Source organism: Pseudopipra pipra, chromosome 4 (genome assembly GCF_036250125.1).
Source record: "Pseudopipra pipra isolate bDixPip1 chromosome 4, bDixPip1.hap1, whole genome shotgun sequence".
Taxonomy (NCBI): domain Eukaryota; kingdom Metazoa; phylum Chordata; class Aves; order Passeriformes; family Pipridae; genus Pseudopipra; species Pseudopipra pipra.
Genome location: NC_087552.1, coordinates 51,546,294 through 51,566,962, shown reverse-complemented (window position 1 = coordinate 51,566,962; position 20,669 = coordinate 51,546,294). Strand labels below are relative to the sequence as shown.

Below are 20,669 nucleotides of genomic sequence, written 5' to 3'. Positions count from 1 at the left end.
CTCCATTTAAGAAATACAAATAATCTTGAAGACTGACTAGGTTTTTTCCCCTTGTGATATTTCAATTAAACATCTGGTGGTCTTCAATGTGTATTTCCACATTTCAGTTGCGTCTAAATAAGTCTCCTGGATGTATTAATATTTCATTTTGCAATAAAATAAACCAGTATCGGTTTAACTTAAATTTACTATATTCAAAGGCTATATTCAAAGCCTTTATTTTGGTTTAGCATAAATGTTTGTCAGTTTTTTTATCACATGCCTGAGAACGCCCAGCAGATACACTGAGAGTCCTAATTCTCTAGTGCTGTTTACTAGTCTCCTCCACCTGTAGAAAAAAAAAAATCCCCAAACAGCAGGTAGTTCCTATACCTACTTCTCAGTCACTTTAGTGAGAGATGAATAGTTGGGAAAGAAGTGGAAAATCAGGTTCCGCATCTTCAATTTAAAAAGTGTTAATTAGCCTAAAGTCTTAGATTACTTGTAATTGTTGTGGTATTAGAATCCCTATCAGCTGACTTTTCTTTTGCTCCTTTCCTGTCAACATAACTTCATTACACATTATTCCTGAGTGTCTTCAAATCAATCTTCAAGTATAATCATCATGAGCCAGAAACGAGGCAGATTGCAGATGTTGATTCCAAGATCCTTGGTCCCAAGAACATTACTTTCTTGCCGCTAAAGAGTAATTGAAAGCATCTGGGAACGATTAGAGAAACTGGAGCAGACAGCTTGCCATCCCAGAACCCATGCTGCCAGAAGGGGGAACCTGCTGCACATCCTTGAGAGAAAGTTAGAAGTACAAACTGCATGAGGCTATAGGAGCTAAAACTCAAAAGTGTTGGTCTTGAGGCCTGCACTTCGTTTTCTTTTACTTTGATACCACTTCAGATGAGTTACAGACTTCCAACTGAGAACAGAAACATGTTCACACAGCTATCCCGCATAAATCATTAAAAAAAAATCAATATTAAAGACAAGAGTTAGATTAATGAAGGGAGGATAAACCCTTTCCAAGACCTTGCAAATTACATATGCTACATGCTGCTGAGTGAGCAGAAGGCTTCTTCTGCTTTATGCTTTCCAGCTTGGTCGTCCTGTCAATGTCGCGGATATACCTGTACTTGACTGAAGCTCCTTAGCTTTATGGTTTAGCGATTACCGACCAAACATTTCGGAAACTTGTTACAAAACTGTTGCATTTTAATGCAATACCACTGACAGTACGAATCTTTAGGCACACGTGGCTTTAAAGAGGCTTCCCGTCCCTTCCCCCCATTCTACATTATGGAGAACCAATGACACTAAAACACACGGACACAGCCTTGATGGTTTTGCTTGACATCACCGAACTACCGCAGCATCGGGGAACTGCGGAGAACCCTGCCAGGGTCCTGTGATCTTACGGTTCCCGTTTACACTGCTGATGCACAGCACAGCTCTGGAAAGCCAAGCTGGCCCTCCATGAGCAAACACTCCCCAACCTGGGGCCGAAGCGAGCATTAACATTGTTGCTGTCACCACGCAAAAGTGCCCCTGTTACAAACCCTACGGACCGAGCTGAGCACCAGCTGTCGGGGTTGCTGTGGACAGAGTGGGAAAGGCCAGTGTCCTCCCCAGCGGGCTCGCCCTGGCAGCCGCAGTCCCAGAACCGCCGGGAACCCGCCGGGAACCCGCCGGGAACCCGCCGGGAACCCGCCGGGACGTCCCCGTGCTGCCGCCGGGAGAATCCCATCCGCCGCCTACATTGCCCGGCAGCCCCGCAGCCCACGGGAAGTGTCGTCCTGCCGCATCCGGGGGCAGGATCCGGCGGAGCGTGTGCCGTGCCCGGTGTGGCGCTTGCGGTGGGTCGCGGCCGGGCCGGGAGCGGGGGTCGGGAGGCGGCGGTCGCCGTGTCCCTCAAACTGAGGCGCTTCTCTCCCCGCAGGTGCGGCCATGGCGGACTCCACGCAGAACGGGCCCATGCCAGGCGGGGCCGGCGGCGGGGCTGTGGTAAGGAGTTCCCGGGCCTCAGGGTCCTGGGCCGGCCGCGGTGCTTCTCCAGCGGCCGGGGGGTTGGGTCCTGCTGGAATCGCAGCGTGGCATTGCCCGCCCGGGTGCGGGCAGGGGGAAGCAGCTCTCGCTTCCCGACTGAAAGCGTGCTGTTGGTGCGCCGCCGCTCCTGAAAATGTCTCAATCGAAAGTAATTCGGTGTGGCAGCGTCTGTATTTCACAGAATCATAGAATATGCTGAATTGGAAGGGACCCATCACGATCATCGAGTCCAGCTCCTGGCCCTACACAGGACATCCCAATAGTCACACCATGTGCCTGAGAGCATTGTCCAAATGCTTCTACTACTCTGTCAGGCTTCGTGCTGTGACCAATTCCCTGGGGAGCCTATTCCAGTGCCCAACCACCCTCTGGGTGAAAAAGCTTTCTGTGATATCTAACCTAAACCTCCTGACACAGCTTCATGCCATTTCTGTACTTATATTGTGCAGGTAAGACACTAGACCATGATATGAAGATGCTTGCAGGTTAGTTAGTTTCTGGTCATTTCCATAGAGACACACTAGGAATATAGAGGAAAAGAGGAATCTCTAAAAGGTGGTTCAAATTTGGAAAAAAAACTTGAACTCTCAGATGCAAAGAAGCAGATGTTTTGACTCTGAGGCACATAATAGCCAAAAGCATGCTGTGTTTTGTTAGAGCCTTTCTGGTACCATGGATGTATCAAGACTGAGAAGGGCTGTGGTTAAGAAGAGCTCAACAACAGGAGAAGTGCAAGATTCCTGTAAAAAGCTTTTGCTTTTTTGAGGCCAAGAATATGTAGGCCAAAACGATGCCACTTTCCTTGTAATAATAAGCATGTAGTTATGCTGACTTTACCTGATCCTTTATTTTTTTCCCCTTGCTAAGAATTATGGAGATTCAGCCCAAGGTGTGTGCAGGAACCTTGAAGGAGTAGATGCAAAAATCAGGTCTGGAGATCTTATGTGGTAACAGTTGTGGAGCTGGCTGTTTAATCAGGTCAATTTGGATAGAAAAACTACTTTCCCAGAAGTTCTTACCGCTGTATTTGGTTGTAGTGTACAAAGGAGCTTCTTGGTTCTGAGGAAGCAGAGCTGTTTTTGATCTGGCAAGTAGCATCATATTAGTCAAGTATCACAGAACAAAAAGCAGCTTTCTACTTCAAGCTATAATTTGCTTATATTCAAGGTTGGAAGAAGATTTGCAATTTAATATAGCAGGGAAGAATGCTCATTTTATGCAAATATTAACATACCAACTTATGTTGGGGTTGTTTTTTTTTTCCAATGTAGCAATTTCTGATGGCTAACAAGTTGGATACAGCAATGTGGATTTCCCGCTTGTTCACAGTTTACTGCTCAGCTTTATTTGTCCTGCCTCTTCTAGGGTATGTACCGTAATATTGTAAAATAGCATTAAAAATTTATGAACCAGAGTCCCTTTGCATAGAATTATTTTTCACATAAGGGTGAATTGCTGTTATTCAGGTTACTTGGATGCTTTTTGTCAGAACATCTTACAAACTTCAGATTAGTTTAAAACACTTTCAGAAGTGTTTGGAAAATGTGTTGAGCAACTGTAAAGTAGCAGTAAATGCATGATTTTGTGTGTAGTTATGCAGTAATATATTGAGTTGTTTTATTTTAGGCACCTGCAGTAAGTCAGTGTTACCAGTTTTTGAGTTGTATTTTGTAAATAGTGCTTCTGTACGATAATAGAAATGCTCAGGTACTGTGCAGCTGTGATGCAATTCTCAAGGGTGGAAGAGTTCTGAGCTTGGTTCATATGGTAACATCTCCTCTGATGATTTGCAGGTTGCATGAAGCAGCAAGCTTTTATCAGCGTGCCTTGCTGGCAAATGCTCTTACTAGTGCCCTCCGACTGCATCAAAGGCTACCACACTTTCAGCTTAGCAGGGCATTTCTGGCCCAGGCTTTGCTGGAGGACAGCTGCCACTACCTGCTGTACTCCCTTATCTTTGTGAATTCCTACCCTGTTACAAGTATCCTTTACTTGTGTCATCCTGGTAAAGTTGGTAATTTTCATTTATTGCCAATACAGGGTTTATATATGACTTCTCACTGTAGCAGGACATACGTCATGTAGAGAGACAATTATTCAGTGATAGCTTTCTCAAATAAGTTATTAAACTGATAAAGTCTGCAAAAAATACTTTCCCTATGGCTTGTCAAAGGTGACATGTCAGAACTGACTTTTCTTTATGCCACGCTATGTACGCTTCACATCTGACTCTTAAAAATCTCCCTGGCAGAGGAATGTCTATGTTCTTGCTCTATGAAATGTGAATGGCTGGCAACTGCATGTTCTTTGGTAAAGAAATTAATTTTGTAGCATCTTTTAATAAAAAAATGTTATGACTACATGTACTTAATAGATTTTAAGTAGTAACCTCATGTGTGTCTTCCATGCAGAAAGACTGCATTTCAGGAGAAATGCACTAGTGTGTAGTGAATGGTGTATGTTATACTTTTGCATACTTGCAGACACCTATATTTTGAAGTTAATAAAAATGTATAGCAAAGAAGTGTAAGAAGCAAAGGGAAGAGCTATAAATATAGATATTAGACTTATACATATCTTCATCCAGTATAGGTCATTCCAGCCAACCTCTTGCAAAGAGCCACCAAGCTGTGACTCGTGTAGTGTAACATCATGGAGAAATGAAACGTATAATTTTCCTTATTGCTTATTTCAGTGAGTATTTTTCCAGTTCTGCTGTTCTCATTGCTTCATGCTGCCACATACACAAAGAAGGTTCTTGATGTAAGTATGATATGATGTATGTTATGATTAATACTGTTGGTATTCTTGGGGTTTATAAACAGGTTTAAGTTGCAGCTACGGTTTGGTTTCCTTTGGCCGTGGTAGAGGAATTAGAGTGAATTTGTAGTGTGGAATGTCAGCACAGAGAATCTGAGAAGACTTTTTTGAGTTGGCTGGGTTTTGCGATTTGTTTTTGGTTGATTTCCCCTTCTGTAATGACTCAATGATATGTTGGAGTTGACACTGATTATTTTTCTTCAAATGCTTTCCTTTGAAGGAAACAAAAGCTGTGTAGCAGTTAAGTTGAAACATAAGACATGTCTTTTTCAAACTAAACCATAGCCTGTGAATTTTGTTGTTCTGTTTCATTAGTAAGGTAACAAACTAGCAAGCAAAATACTTGCCAGTTGGACTTGCTGCTTAATGCACTGCCTTGTGCAACGTAATATTACTCCAGTCTTTGGTGCTCCTAACTGGGCTATCTTGCTACCATGGGCACTTCCACCTAGTGGACAGAATAAAGCTTGTGGCTCTCTCTGTGCAGTTGAACTTAAAATGGGTGCATGAGGGGATTGCAACACCTGATATTTTTAATTGAACTCTTTGTAAATTATGGAGTTCCAAGCCTACGGTTTTCTTTGCGATATTAATCTCAATTCTGGTAAAGTCTTAAAATGCTGAAATGAGTTGTAAATGACAATTGTTTGTATTTTGACTTCTCTGTGCTAGTGAAGATAGGTGTAACTCATATTTTTTCTGTAAATCATTTTTTCTTCTTTAAAGGCACGAAGTTCAAATAGTTTGCCTTTTCTGAGAAATCTCTTAGAGAAACTGAATGCTAATCAACAGAATATTCTAAAATTCATTGCTTGCAATGAAATTTTCCTCATGCCAGCTACAGTTTTTATGCTCTTCAGGTAAGAATTACGATAAATATTTAAATAATTAGAAACTTGCTACACAAGATTACTTTTTGCAAGTGAGTTCTCTGGATCATAGTGCTCCACTTGTATTGTTCTGGCTGATCAGGGCTTGAACTTCAAGTAAAATTTATTTGATTCTTAGGCTTCTTAAGTTGGTGCATCATGACATCAAAAAGCATTCACTATGACATAACTGGGCACAAAAAAACCCTCCTCTTTCATAGCGTGGGTGACGTTGTTGAGTCGCATTGAAATTTTTTGGGCTCGCAACTTGCATTCACCTGCATTTCTATCAGTACATTGTTCAGTAAGTTTAATTTCGGTTAGTTTAATAGAATATTAAGATCTTCAGCTTCACTGAAATTAAGCTCTTGTTTTTGACAATTAGATTCCAGAAATTCAAGTGGCACGAAGTTTCCATATGCAAAAAGTGTGCAAGCAGTAGTAGGTTGTGTTCTCTCCTGTGTTACTTCTGAGCAGTGATCCTTGTGGGGTTTTTTTATTCCATTTGGTTATGCCTGCTTTGCATCCTGTTGAATTAATTTTAGGGATCTTGAGCGTATGCATGTTGGAATCCTACTGAAGTTGTATAGGTGACCTGCCAGTCACTGAAGTTTGGATCATTGCCTTTTAATATTTGCAGGGAGAATATACCCTTTGTTCTGTATAAGTTGTAGCATAGTAAGAGCACTTGTCTTGAGTGGTCTCACGGTCAGCAGAAGAGAGGCTTTATCTTCTTGGAAGTTGACAGAATGCATAATTTGTCTTTATCTCTTGATATGTCAGCTGAGTGCTTCAGTACTTCATGTCTCAAGGATTCCATTTCATTTAAGGCCACTTACCAGCTATATCCACTCTATATCCAGTATTGAAACTTCCAAGTGGTTTGAACTTGTCTTTGGGATAACTTCCTTTTTTTTTTTCTGTTTTCTATCTATGGAAAATGTAGTATGTGAAATGTCATCTAGTGTGTGATATGTCATCTAGTAGGTACTGAAGCTTAAAAAAGATCGTGCCAAATTTAAAGTCATATAATGTTTAAATGCAGCTGTTGTGAGATTTTGTTCTTTAAATTGTTTTAGCATATTAAATTGCTTGTAAATAGTCTACAGGTTCAAGATTTCCTTGTTCTTTCCTCCTGTAGCTCACTTTCCTTTCGCTTTATATTTTTTTCTCCTGGGTAAAGATGTTGTTCATACTTGAAGGAGTTCTTGCTGGAACTGTGATGTTCAACTTCAAATAGAACTTTTAAATGCTGTGTTTTTCAAAGTAGCTTCCAACACTAAAACTTAGGGCATTTCTGTGCTTGGCTGTGTATGGTTTGTATGCTACACTTTCACTACTTTATAGCGCTGTCATGTGTAACAGCAACTTTGTAAAATATCAAAACCTAATTTCAGTGTAACTGAAATAACTGGATATCAGCTTTGCATGTCTGAATACATCTATAATTGTCTCCAGTGTGTTCTGACAAGTTTTGCAAAAGATACTAGAAATATGGTCCAGATAGTCAAAGTGCTGTGAGTCCAGTTACTCGCTGTAACTGCACTACTTATCTCAGCCAGTTTCCCTGCGTGACCAACAAGCTTTTTCTTGATACTGAGCATCTATCACCATCATTTCTGTGATTCTTTGCACCCCACCAGAAATGACACATGGAAAAAAACTTCATAAATATAAAATCAATACAAAACCAGCACTTCTTTAAGTGCTTGATTGAGCAGTTTTATTCTATAATGTAAGTTTCTGCATTTAAAAGTGTATGGTTATGTACTTTTTCTTGTTAGATCTAGATTTTCTGAACCAGTGTGACCCAAATCTAGCTCTTTTTTGAACCCAAGTAGTTTGCTTGCTTTTGTTAGGAAAAATCCTGATTTTGGTGTTTGTTTGTTTGTTTTTTTTGTCACTGCTAAGCTCTACTGAACTATTCTCTTTCAGTGGACAAGGGAGCCTGCTCCAGCCATTCATTTACTATAGGTTTCTTACGTTACGCTACTCTTCTCGGCGAAATCCGTACTGTCGGTAAGTACTAAACTGATTTTGGAAGTAGTGTTTAACTGTGTAGTGCTCAGGCATTTGGAAACTTTTTGTTCTAAAATGAATGCATAACTCATAGTACTAAATCTGCAGATGGTAATTTTAGGATGCAAAATACACCTGGATGCTGGTTCAAGGTTATATTTATTTCATGTAACTGATCAGAAATGTACCAGTGTTCTTGAATGGGAGCTTTGAGAACATGCTTGTGTAATTAAAACTACACCTTGGGAGAATAAAGTCTTTCTTATCAGAAAGATATCCTTATTTTTAGATTTTCAGGTATATCTGAGGCTAAGTCTGTATATGAATAGGCACTTAAGAACTTGTGTAATATTGACAGAAAAAAATCTGTAGTTAAACATGCTCATTACCTCCCTTAGTTAAATTCACAAATCAGGTTAATTATATTTGAAATAGAATTTATTGATTTTGAAAGTTGGTCAAGCCAATATTGCTTTAGACTTTGAAACCATAAATATTTCTATGAGGATTTTCTCAGGTCAGTGCTTTCTTAGTTTTGTAAGACAAGCATTGCAAAATGTAAGATTTTTGTTAACATACCCTCCAGTCTAATCATTACTCGATTAGAAAATGGTTTGCTAAAGTGCCAAGGAAGTGGCTTTGGCTGCTGTGATATGTGAAGACAAGTCTGAGAATCATAACCTTAATCGCCTCCTGTTTCCTACCATTTTGTAAGAAATTAATTGTTCCATCCTGGTACATGTATTTATTTTTTTTTAACAACAACAACAACAAAATCTATGAAATTTCTTTAGTATCTTAAAATAATCTAAGCTGTGCAATAGTAAAACTGACTTTCAATAGAACTAGTTTATCCAAATTGTTCTGCTGGCATTTTTGTAGTTTTAAGGGAAACTGGTGATCTGGGTTTTATTTCTTATGTCTGTCTTCTAATAGTTGCTTCTAGAGTGCACTGTTATTGCATATTGGCAAGAAATAGCACACATACACAGTTGCCTCCCAACTCCTTACACTAATTGTGATAAAGCATTATTCTTTCCTCCTCTTTTTTTTCAATAGTGTCTTTTTGTTTTGGCTTTAAGGTGGAATTTTTCTGCTGTCTTTAGTTCAGCAGCTTCCAGCCAGGGATGGATATAAAATTAATTAAAATGTTAATGTTTAAAAGCCAAGAATTCTGAAGCTCTTGCAAGATACTGCAATACTGAGTTGGTCCAAAGAACTTGTTAGCTAGAGTGTGTATGTGTGTGATGTTAAGGAAAGAAGTGAATGAAAAAGACAGATCTAGATAACACTTCTGATAAATGCTGTAGCATTTTAAAACTCTCTTTAAATCTGATTTTTTCAGGACTCTCTTCACTGAGCTCAGGATTGTTGTTGAACACTTAATAATGAAGCCCTCGTGCCCTGTTTTTGTAAGAAGACTATGCCTCAGCAGCATTTCCTTTATAAGCAGATTGGCACCAACTGTTGCATAGCCAAATTTCAGGCACTCGTGTTTTGTGAACATTATGAGCAGCTGGCACTTCTGCTGACGATTAGAAATTTCTGATTTTACACTGATCTCACTCCAGGCTGTATAAAAATATGTATATGCTTTTCTTGGAGATAATATGAAATTTAGCATATCAAAACCAAATAATGTAAACTTAAAGTTACTGTACTGTATTGTTAATTGGTGAAAAAAATTAGCTGCATCCTTTCTAAAACATACCCAATCATACAGGGTTTTGTTTTTTTTTTTTTTTTTGGAATCAAGGATTGTTTGAGATTGATTAAAACTATAAGAGGTCTATGCTCCCTTGGTTTATGTTAGTTGGAACTATAGCTACTGTAGGATATCTCCAGTGGATAGCAGTTGGTACACATACCTATGCAGTACACTTTGGACAGTATTCTTCTGCTTACTACATGTATCTGTAGAACTATTTTGTCCAATTTACTATACTCAGTGTAGAGATATGGCCCACTTTGAAGTTAACACAAGGGATTAAAATCTATCAAGCTGACACAGATAACACCTTTTCTGAAGGAGAGGTTATTTTTATTATACTACTTAAAAAGAACTCTTCCAAGTTCCTACCTTGTGACGTAGTCTTACATTACACGGTTGGAAGAAATATCAAGACTCTGATCACAGAAAACTCTGTAGTTTTCTTGTCATAACAAGATGTTTTACCAAGCCAAACTGCTGACCTGTAGGCTTTTCAGCCAAAGATATAAGTTTTAACCATGTCTCAAATGAACTAATCAATGTAAATGAAGTAACTTTTGCAGACTCATTGGAGATTTGTTTATATGTCCACAAAAATTTGAGACTGCAGTAATTCAAGCATGTTAGCTTTTTAGAAAATGAATCTGTAGCTAGATCTGTATAAATTGTTATTCCAGTTTCTGAGAGTCTCATTGTGATCGGAAATTTGCATAAAGGATTGAACCTGTTTAGGCAGCTTCTGAAACAAATCGGTGTAGGATTTCTTGGCATAAATCTATCTGATGACTGACCTGAAGCCGTGTCATGACTACAGAAGTGAATATTAATTTGAGTGAATATTAAATTGAGTGCTGATTATGTATTCACTTAGCAGCTGAAAGGTAGGTCGTGGAAAAATAATGTTATCTGTCTGAACAAAACTTCTTTCCATGAATTCAAGGCAAAATATTTGCCTAATCTTCTGTAGTTAATGTTAGTATTCTAATTGCATAAAATTAAAGGGCCTTTTGTAAACTTCTATAGCACTGAACTTAACTATTCTTCCATGGTCAGAGAAATCTTATGTGAAACTTTTTCAAAAACAGTCTTGGAGTATTTTCCTGTAACTATTGAGTTATTGTTTGTGATGTGGATATCATTCAGACTTTTCAGTTGTATTAGTTTGTTAGATCAGAGCCATGTATTTATAAACTTATTTCATTTTTTTGCTCAACCTCTTGGTATTGATTATCCAGTTACTAATTGAACATGATATTCTTTGACTACTTGTCTTGCTCTCTGAACATGATTAGCTGTTTATAGAACACTTGCACACTGCAGAAGCAACTGCATGCAGTAATGCTCTACAGCTGCTAAAGACTTGCAATGAGTTTCATTATATGTATATCCTGTAATCCTGAGGATTTTATAAAAACTAAAATTTCTACTGCAATAAAATGAGTGTTAAATGTAACTTGCTAGGCTCTTCAAGCTTATTTTCTCTCTAACAGAACATACTGATGCTTGAACCTGGAAGTTGAGCAGAATGCTTTCCTGTGTGTATGTGTGCATGTTCCTATATTCCCACTGCTGCTTTTGAATTGGGATATAATGTCTTGTGCATTTCTAAATTATCTTATAGGGAATTTTTGCCTTCTAAAATGCAAAAATGTATGACCCTTTCCTTCAAAATCTAACCCTAAAATAAGCACTGCAACAATGGTATCTAATCAGAGCAAAAAATCTAGACCTACTTATTACTGTTTCAGTTCCTCTGCACAGTCCTAGACCCTGTTTCATGTTACGTGATGTGTTTTTTGACTAGAGACCTCAGACTCTCTTCAGCTCTTTGGACCAATGTGATTTAAAGATTTTAATTCAGTCATCTAAGTTGGTCCCCCATGCTGGGAGTGGAAGGCAAATAAATCTGTAGTTAATGTAAGCAGAATAACATGTTACTTCTGAGCAAATTTTTGTGGTCGGACTGCAGTTACAGGTGCAGTCTACTGTTCCTTAATTATATGATGTTATTAAATTAGAGATGAGTCTAAACTGGATCTGATATATTGCAACTGTAACTGAAGGATGCTAAGTCTTGAGATCGAACTCTAGGAATGGATGAGAAAGATTAAAAGGAGTAAGTGAATGACAATGAGCAAGTTGAGAGTTGGAAGACAGTGCCATGAAGTAGAACTTAAATGTGGATACTGAATTTCTTGTTAACTCTTTCCATTAACTCTTAAAAATGGACTCCTTAAAGAGGAGGAAGATGTTTCATAAATGGGATTTGATTTGATATGATTTGGCTAGTATATTTGTGGTTTTGCAAGGATTTGCTTGACAAATGAGCAACTTGTGGCCTGGGAAAACTTATCTTCTCTGACGTGCCAGGAAAACATGGAACAATGTTATAAGAATAATGTTCAAACTAAATAAATAGGGCAACTGACCTGTACTCTGCATCAGCTTTGATTTTTACTGCAGCCTTTTGGCTGCCTAAGTGATAACCATGCATTTCCTCAATACTGGCAAAACCATTCTGTCCTCGTGCCTGCTTACTTGCCATGGTTTGTGATTGCTTCTACACTAATGATTAAATTAGATATGAATTGCTGGTTGTATCCTAGCTGTGATACAGAGGCTGTGACAGAAGTCTATGATCGCAGAGAAATTTTGCAACTGACCATAAAATGCCTGTCAACCCCAAATGTGAAGCAGAAGAGTTTTTATTTTACTGAAAGGTTACCTACCTAGTGTTAGGTAGCTGTTTCCACTGGTATAAATCACACTGGTCATTGCTTTTTGTCATCTCAGCTTTCATAAGTGCTGTTGCATAGATTCTGTGAGTAGACCCACCCCTTGCTCTGCACAAACAAGTAGAAGTGACGCTCCAGCATAACAGTTTCTGTTGTCACCTGTAGGTAAATAAAGTATCAAGAGCCAATGGAGACTTTTGGAATAGCTAATGCCAGCTGGGATTTCTTACACACCAAGTAACTCACCAATACATCCATCCTTTCCTTTATCGCCTTTTATTTAATTGTATACTTTTATTGTAATTTCTGTGCTGTCAGTTTTATATTTTGCTCCCTTCTTTGATGGATGCTTAAGGTGAGCAATATCTGTTAATATTTTAAGTTGCATGTTTTAGGGATTTAAAAAAAAAATCCATTACAATCGTGAGCCACTATTTCTTCCAACAGTTTTTGAGCTGCTAACTATATATGTTATAGTACTGTCCAAACAAACAATGTGTCTGGTTATTTTGTACAGTCTGTGTTGGACTGTTTCTTTGTTAGGCACCTGTAGTGTAACATTTGCTGTACAGATCCCATGTTTATTAAGGAAGTATAGTTCTTATCCATTTTACAGACAGGAATGGAGACATGGAAGAAAAGAGCACTTTCCTGAGGGGGTGTAAGAGCTCTGGCAGAGCAGGAAATAGGACAAAGAGAGTTGGACAAGTGCCCAGAGGAAACTGATTTGTTTCTATACCACACATGACTTGTTGGTCCTGCTCCCAAAATTATACCAATTATGCTGGCTTAAATACTTAAAAAAGTACTGTACCTTACAGTGCTCAGATTAAGGGCAGAAAAGACATTGAACTAGACAGCATGCCCTGTTAAAGCAGTATCAAAAACTGATTTCCACATGCAAGAGCTAGGTATGGTCCCTTGTATCATCATCTCTGCACTGATGAAAAATAATACAACAGAACAAGATGGCAAGCACTTAATGTGCTAGATGGTAGTAGGGTATGCTAATCTTATAACTGTCTACAATTTTTAATTGCTGCAGTGCATCTATTATGTTTAAACTATACATACTGAAATTGGCTAGCGTATCATTGTATTGTAACTTCTATTGTGCTGTAATTTTCTTAAAGTCACAGGAGCAGTCAGGCCTCGCTGTTTTAAATCGCCTTTTAAGGACAGAACCTTAAGCAATCCTTTATTTCAAAGATGCATTATCAGTATGGATAATGTCATAGAATTTAATCTTAAATGTGGATTCAAAAATCTTTCTCATAAAATGTCAGCATTACTTACTAACTTCTCTGCGGAAGCTAGCTCTGTGATAATAGCAGATGTTGTGCAGGTAAGGGAGTTTCATTGCTTAGTTCTGTGCCATCCAGATGGTATAAACTTTTAAAATTAATTGAAAAATTCATCTTTTACTTGTATTCAAGGACTGAGGCACAAAATGCTAATGTAAGGGCTCAGAGGGGAAATATAGTTCTCCTGCATATTTGAAAAAATGTGAAGCCCTTTCAAGAAAATCTAATAAACATAATAATCGCAGGCTGCTGACACTAAGGAAAAAGCACCTCATTCGCTCTTTCTTTTATGCAGTGATTTACTGGTCCCTACTGATTTTCAAATTGGATCACTGCAGTAAATTATCCATACCAGTACCTGTGAAAGAAAGCACTGGGATCCATATTTGTTCAGTGCTGTGCTTAAATCAGCAAGAATGATAAATTTGATGATATGAAATTGGAAATATCAAGGGCTTTTCTCAGTGAATGAGCAAGTATCTCCATTTGTAATTTATTGTGACCCTTTTTCACTGTATGTGCTTGGTATGTCAAATATTTATTTTGAAACAAATTAAATTGTTTTCTGTATTGATACGGCTACGGTTTTGTTCTTGAAATCTGATTGTATATTTTTTTCTGGATTTTAAATATTATCAGTGTTGTTTTGCAAAACAGCACTTGTTTAAGTTCAAATCTGTGAGTGACTTTTTACTGACCAACAGCTTTTTCTGTTAAATGCTGTAGGTGCATGTTGGGTGTTGGGTTTGATTTTTTGTGTGTGTGTGTGTATGTTTAGAATAGAGTAGGATGCAGTGAGCCATTGCGGTATCTCATTTGCTTTTTCTAGAGAAACAGGAAGATTAATGTGTATGTCAAACTCAAAAAAAAGCTGATCCCTGTCTTTAAGTCATTTGAACTATTCTGCTTTACACCTGGCATAGTTAACCCCAACTTCTGTGGGAAAAAAATCTACCTATGTGCCCAGTTCACTGCCATATTTTCAGTGCAGGTGTTAATAGAGAAAGTTGTACACCTGTGTTTTGGCAGAAGTCCTGTCCTTTTAGTTTTAAAATAGGTTATTTTGTGTCTGATTACATCCCACTACCTAAGTGCCACTGCTGAACTGAAAATGAGTTGTGGCTAGTGCTTTTTTACTTGGCATTTATATCAGTATAATAATAATTTGTTTTGCAACTTGTAAGCAAAATTGTGAACCAGTGTGGTTAATAATGTGACCCTATGTTACCCTCTTCTTATGGGCTAGGCTTAGCTCATTTGTGATGGCACATTTATTAGTGGACTTCTGTTCAACCCCGGTGCCAATGAGCTGGGCTTTATTCTACCACAGCTGGCTACCTCCATACAGCTGTGGTTTTGTAAAAACAGTAGTGTGAATTGTATTTTAAGGAGCCATGAAAGACTTTGCTCTTCATTTAAGATAATTTAAGTTCATGTCTATAACAGTTTCCATGTGTCTGACCATGATATCTTGCTTTGAGGTGAGTGAAGTTCTACAACAGTCCAGACTCCTGTCTTGGGTGAGGAAACTGGTTTCCTTGAACAAGTGCTGATCATGGTATTTTCATTTGCTGTATGTGTTCCTATGAATATTCACTCATGATCCTTTGCTAATGTGAAGAGGAAGAGTATGTTAGATGAAGACAGTGCATCAGTTAGTTGAGATATTGCACAGGAAAATTAAGCTGAAAATCAGAAATTAAAAAGGGCGCAGGGCTAGATTATCTGCAAGGGCTAAAGCAAAGTCAGCTATAGTTTTCACACAGGTAGGAATGCAACAGAAAGAGAAGGAAGAAGAATGGGTATAAAAATAATGACAACGCAGAAAAGTTCATCCTTGTGATAAAAAGAGGTCTGGAAATCCTACTGGGTATTCTGTTGCTTTCACAAACCATTCATGGTTTCATGCAATCAGAATCCTCTGGATAGTACTTAAGTTTTCAAGCTGTAAATTATTTCGAATTTATTCTCTATTAAAATACTGCTGGAATAGCATGTTCAGATGCTGCTACATTGTACACAAACTGACAGGCTAATCTTGGTTTCCTTAAAACGGAAAATAGCTGCAGTGGAATTATGTGTTCTTCTCTATTATGTTTGGAGCTCCTATAGTGGAAAAGTAAAGAAATAAATGCTCTGGTCTATATTATTACTGGGCTTCTTGGCTTTTTTTTTTTCATTTCTCTTTCCGTGTTGCTTTGCTATGTTTTTTTCTTGGCAATCTGGTGGAAGATTTTTTATGTGAAACTGCATGGGGTTTTGTCCTACTCTCTGTTTGCATAGAACATGATATTTGTAATGTAGTATTTTAAAATTTTTTGATTTACTTTTTTTTCAATCTAGAAAATCCGAACAGTGTTTTGAGATGACAGATGTTTCCTATTGCAATCCCTTTCAACATACTTTCTGCTGTAGCAACTTCAGTTAGGTTCTGACTAAATTGTGAATCCTTTCAGTGATAAAGTTTAAATCAAAGCCATTAATGACAGCTTTTTTGTAGTAGCAGATGGAAATCTAGGATTGACTTTCTGAATTTTCATGTCCACTAGAATTTTCAGTTGTGTAACTCTATAATACAGAGAAATATTGAAATCTTAGAAAATTACAGTTATAGCATCAAGCATTAGTTCAGTGTGCATGTGTTTGAGCATCCAGTGGTTCTATTTCTAATTATTTCACATTTTTTAACATCACTGTGGGGCAGAGGTAAGATGTTTAGTTGCATCAATGTGTATGTATGCTTACAGCAGTGGATAAATGAGTAAATAAAACATAATAGTATGAGGGTTTTTTTCCTATTTGGATATACACTTTGCACTTTATGATGAAAAAGCCTCTTCCTGCCCTCTGTCAGCCTTTTCTCTTTGCAGTGTTACACATTTATAATGGAAATAGTTTTGAAAGAAGATTCTTGCACTGCACAATCTTTCTAATATCCTGCCTTTATGCACTTTAAAAGTACTGATCGAGCTTATTTAACATTCTTGTAATTCTTATTTTTTTCTTATAAGCAAAAGAATCAAGCTACTTTTAAGCTGGTCCTTTCTTTGGTCATGTAAGGGATTGTAGGACGGGTGGAGTAGCAGGAGACTGGACCTGATAATGCAAGAAGCTTCTTCCAGTCCTGCATTCTTATGCATGTCTGCATATTACTGTAGAGAATAAGAGTAGTTTTTTTGGTATATTATGTACCTAGTATTGTTTTTAAGAATTTTAAACTAGCTTTCTGCTTTAGGATGAAGGTAAGCACTGCTAACCTTAAGAATATTTTTTCCTTACTCAACGGGGGGAAATTTCATTTTATATGATTTGGCCATTTGAAATGAAATTGAATTCTTCCTTCTTGTGCTAATTTTATTCCAAACCACTGACCTCTAGTGGCTGGTTTGCAACTACGAAGCTAAACGTTTTAGTAATGTAATATGCTCCTCACGAGTCTATGGGTACAGGAGAGTCATTTTCCATTTCATTTTTCCAGCAGAATAATGCTTCTTCATGATTTATTTTCCTTTGGCACTCAGTAGCTGCTGCTGCTGCTGGGTTGGGTACTGCTGCACCCAGTTCAAGAAACTGCATGTGACTGCTGGTTTTCAGGTAAACGAACTGCATGTGAATAACTGCAAACGCTTATCCATGTGCTGGAAATAAAAAATATTTAGTTTTAGTTTATGTAGATCTTTGACCCAGTGACCATGAAATAACTTTGCAGACCTACACGACTCAGAGTGGTGTTATGCAAACTTCTGTAGATTCACCAGTCTATGCTTTGGAAGAGTCGTTCCCCTCATGCACCTGCCTGCCACAAAGTATTCTCTAGTTTTTCTGTGAATTTAAATATTTTACCTGAAAAACTTAAGGGCTGTTTGGGATCACTGGACACTTTATGTATTCATACTTTTTTTGAACTATCTGTATGTAGCTGCTTGGTGTTAACTATATATGTGTAGTATCATAAAAAGTACAAAAATAAAGTCTTTCCCTTTTCCCTTCTCCATTTTTTGTCCCTTGCTATGCTGTATGAGAGATACACAAGGCAGGATACGATGGGAATCCTGAAGAGTAATTTAAACGATATTAAGTCATTACCACCAGCTCTTGCTGTGGATCTGGGGACATTTCAAGTCTCCTCTGCTGTATGAACCTGAAATATTTAATGAATTTCAGATTAAAAAATATTCAAATTGGCTTTATATTACTTCATTTTTCATATAAGGAACACTAAAAATCTTCACTGCTTATTAGCCTTCACATATCACAGATTTCTTGCTAGGCAGTAATATTGGAGAATTTCATCATGATGGACTGTTTCTCATCAGCTCAAGAAATCCAGCCAGTTACTTAGTTATTTTAAATAAACAGGAACTAGGAAAAAAGTTTCCAAAGGTCTATATTTCAATCCAGTCACCTCTCTTTCTTGATCTGCAAGCAGTTATATGTAAACTTTTCAAGTGTCTCCATAAAACAGGTTCTAAATCTTAAAAGGTTGTTACCACAGTCCTTGTTCTTCCTGAAGACCTGGTAAGGCAACTTAAACTTATAATTTTTTATAGGCAAGGTAATATGCTGTATACAACAAGTTTCTAGAGTTTTTGCAAAAGGAGGCTTGAGGAAATGACTGATATTGTAGCCAGCCTCCTTCCTCGTATGAGCAATATACACAGATCTTCACGCAATTGGTATATGAGCAACCTCTGTCCCCTGACAGAGGTTCAGATGGCACAAAAGCCCATGTACAAGCATGGTATATAGACACAGTATTTTTTTATCAGTTCAGCATTTAGCAACTTGAATGGGAATGAGATTTTGCATTTTTTTTTAACTGGCTTGATTTTATGAAATAGGAGCTTAAAGTAGCCATTGAATAACCATTATTCAAAATTAAACCTTAGGATGCAATTGCAACTATATTGAATGAAAACAAGATCTCACCAATTTGCTTGGGCTGTACATAGTAGTCCTTGCCACAGGCAAAAAGTTGTTAAATGTAGTTTGTATGTGCCAAAATACCCTATCATTTAGAGAGTTTCTTTATTCATTGCTAGTGATTGATAACTAATGGTTAAGATGCTCATAAATGGTTAAGATGCTCATAACTGAGGTTGATATTTTTTTCTTAGGAGGCTGCAGCTGCATGCCACGAGTCTTGATAATTCATTATCAATTGCTTTATGTACTTGACTATCCCATGCAGAACAGTCTGTTATTGATGCTCTTTTGCCTGTTTCTTGTTTCCATCAGTTTTCAGTGTTTGTCAATATAAAGGGTCACACAGAACAGTTGATCGTGTAAATCCCAGTTGACCACCACACTGTTAGTGTCTATTAATCTATCTGTGGCATTTCAGTTTTATTATTTTTCTTTCTGTTTCATATTTACCCCAACAAAATCAGGCAAAGCAAATTCAGTTATTCTGATGGATAAAAGAATATGAAATAGTAGTTCCATTTGGTTTTAGAGAGGAAACTACAAACCTAAAGTTAGCATCTCTTCTAGAGTATAGCAGAAACAGGAACTGCAAATGTTTCAAGAATTTTTATCTTCTTTAAAACATCTTTATGTGGGGAAAAAAAATAGTGAACTCTTACCCTCACGTTTCTTTTTTTTTTTTTTTTGCAGTTAGGCTCTTGCCAAAATAACAAGAGGCCAGCAAAACATATATCAACTGCATGTTAGACTCCCAACTAAAAGAGGTGAATTGACCTCACCTGTGCTACTTTACAACTTGCAGTCTATTTAGTATTTAACTCCATTGCTGTACATCTGGTACTTAATGATACAGCATCTGTTGCAATACTCCTGATTCATTTGGTATGGCTGCAATTGGACTACTGGGAAGATGGGTGTTAATTATTTCATGCAAGTATTTTACTTCGATCTGCCTCCACTGGGCTTCTAGGAAAACTTGCATTGGCAATGTTACTCAGTAGCCGGGTGGTAAAGATGTGCCAGCAAACCTTGTTCAAAATTTAATTGGGTGTGTTAACAGCGGGTGCCATTATAACTCTCCTCAGCGAGAGGAAGCTTTGTGGATTATCAGGTACATTAATTATCCAAATTCCCTGCCAAGCTAACTTCTGGTTAGCTCCCACGTTCCTCCCAGGGTGCAAATGAAGACAAGGAAGCCTGAGACATTTTCTCAGCATCATGTAAAATAGTATCAAAGCTATTCTGAAAAAAACTTCTATAAAAAAGTGTAATTTGATGCCAGCGGGACTGATTCCAGGCATGGTCCTGAGCCAGGCTGTAGGTGAGCAGAGCAGGAGGAGGTGTCACAGCTGTGCACAGGCAGCCCTTACAACCCTCGAGTGCAGGATCAGCCACAGGGCACTCTCCCTGGAGAAAGACATCGTTTTTAATCAGATCTTGTTTTATCAGCACTGATCCAGGAAGTGCATTTTAATGGAGGTCTTAGGCTAGGATTTCATTTTCACATAGAAATCATGCAAACAAGTTTAGCATACGTGGTTTAATGTTATCTATGTTCAGAGAAGGGCAATGAAGCTGGTGAAGGGTGTGGAGCACAAGTCTTATGAAGAGCAGCTGAGGGAACTGGGGTTGTTTAGGCTGGAGAAAAGGAGGCTCAGGAGGGACTTTATCTACAGAAAGGAGGTTGTAGCCAGGTGGGAGGCGCTCTCTTCTCCCAGGTAACAAGTCACAGGACTAGAAGACATAGTCTTAAGCTGTGCCAGGGGAGACTTAGGTTGGACATTAGGAAGAATTTCTTCACAGAAAGGATGATTAGACATTGGAATGAGCTCCCAGGGGAGATGTGGAGTCACCGTCCACGGAGATGTTTAAGGAAAGACTAGACATAGCACTTTAGTGCCATGGTCTTGTTGAATCAACTAATTGATTCTGTGATCCTATAAAACCCCACTGTCTTACGTGTTTTTAGCTGTGCTAACAGACTTAGAACGTAATGTATGTTACGCATACCCGTACGCGTTATCCCTCTACCAGCAGCAGTAAATGAGTAGTTCCTGAGCAGGAGCTTCTCCCGAGGAGGCGGGGGCGCGGTCGGGGCCGAGTTCCCACAGCCCGCCCGGCGGAGCCGTCGCTCCCCGGGGTCAGGCGCGGCCGCGGCGCAGGCGCGGGGGGCGGGGCGGGTGAGTCAGCGGCGGCCGCGGGGGGTCCCGCCCGCCCGGGCCCCGCAGTTCCCCCGCACATCCGGGTCCGC

General features: G+C 38.5%; 1 protein-coding gene across 1 annotated transcript; it reads left to right on the top strand.

The window, feature by feature from the left end:
- Nucleotides 1-1,753: 1,753 nt before the first annotated feature.
- TMEM33 (transmembrane protein 33) lies at nt 1,754-14,068 on the top strand. The gene is made up of 8 exons (XM_064652942.1): nt 1,754-1,844; nt 1,928-1,992; nt 3,306-3,400; nt 3,828-4,015; nt 4,730-4,797; nt 5,581-5,714; nt 7,659-7,742; nt 9,088-14,068. The coding sequence occupies exons 2-8, from the start codon at nt 1,936-1,938 to the stop codon at nt 9,215-9,217; spliced, it is 756 nt and encodes a 251-aa protein (XP_064509012.1). The 5' UTR covers nt 1,754-1,844; nt 1,928-1,935; the 3' UTR covers nt 9,218-14,068.
- The last annotated feature ends 6,601 nt before the right edge of the window (nt 14,069-20,669 follow it).

What these genes read in the sequence shown, in the direction of transcription:
- TMEM33 (XM_064652942.1), top strand. Translation starts at nt 1,936, where the DNA reads ATGGCGGACTCCACGCAGAACGGGCCCATGCCAGGCGGGGCCGGCGGC. An exon ending in ACACAAAGAAGGTTCTTGAT is followed by an intron (nt 4,798 to 5,580) that starts GTAAGTATGATA and finishes TCTTCTTTAAAG; the next exon opens with GCACGAAGTTCAAATAGTTT. An exon ending in CGGCGAAATCCGTACTGTCG is followed by an intron (nt 7,743 to 9,087) that starts GTAAGTACTAAA and finishes TGATTTTTTCAG; the next exon opens with GACTCTCTTCACTGAGCTCA.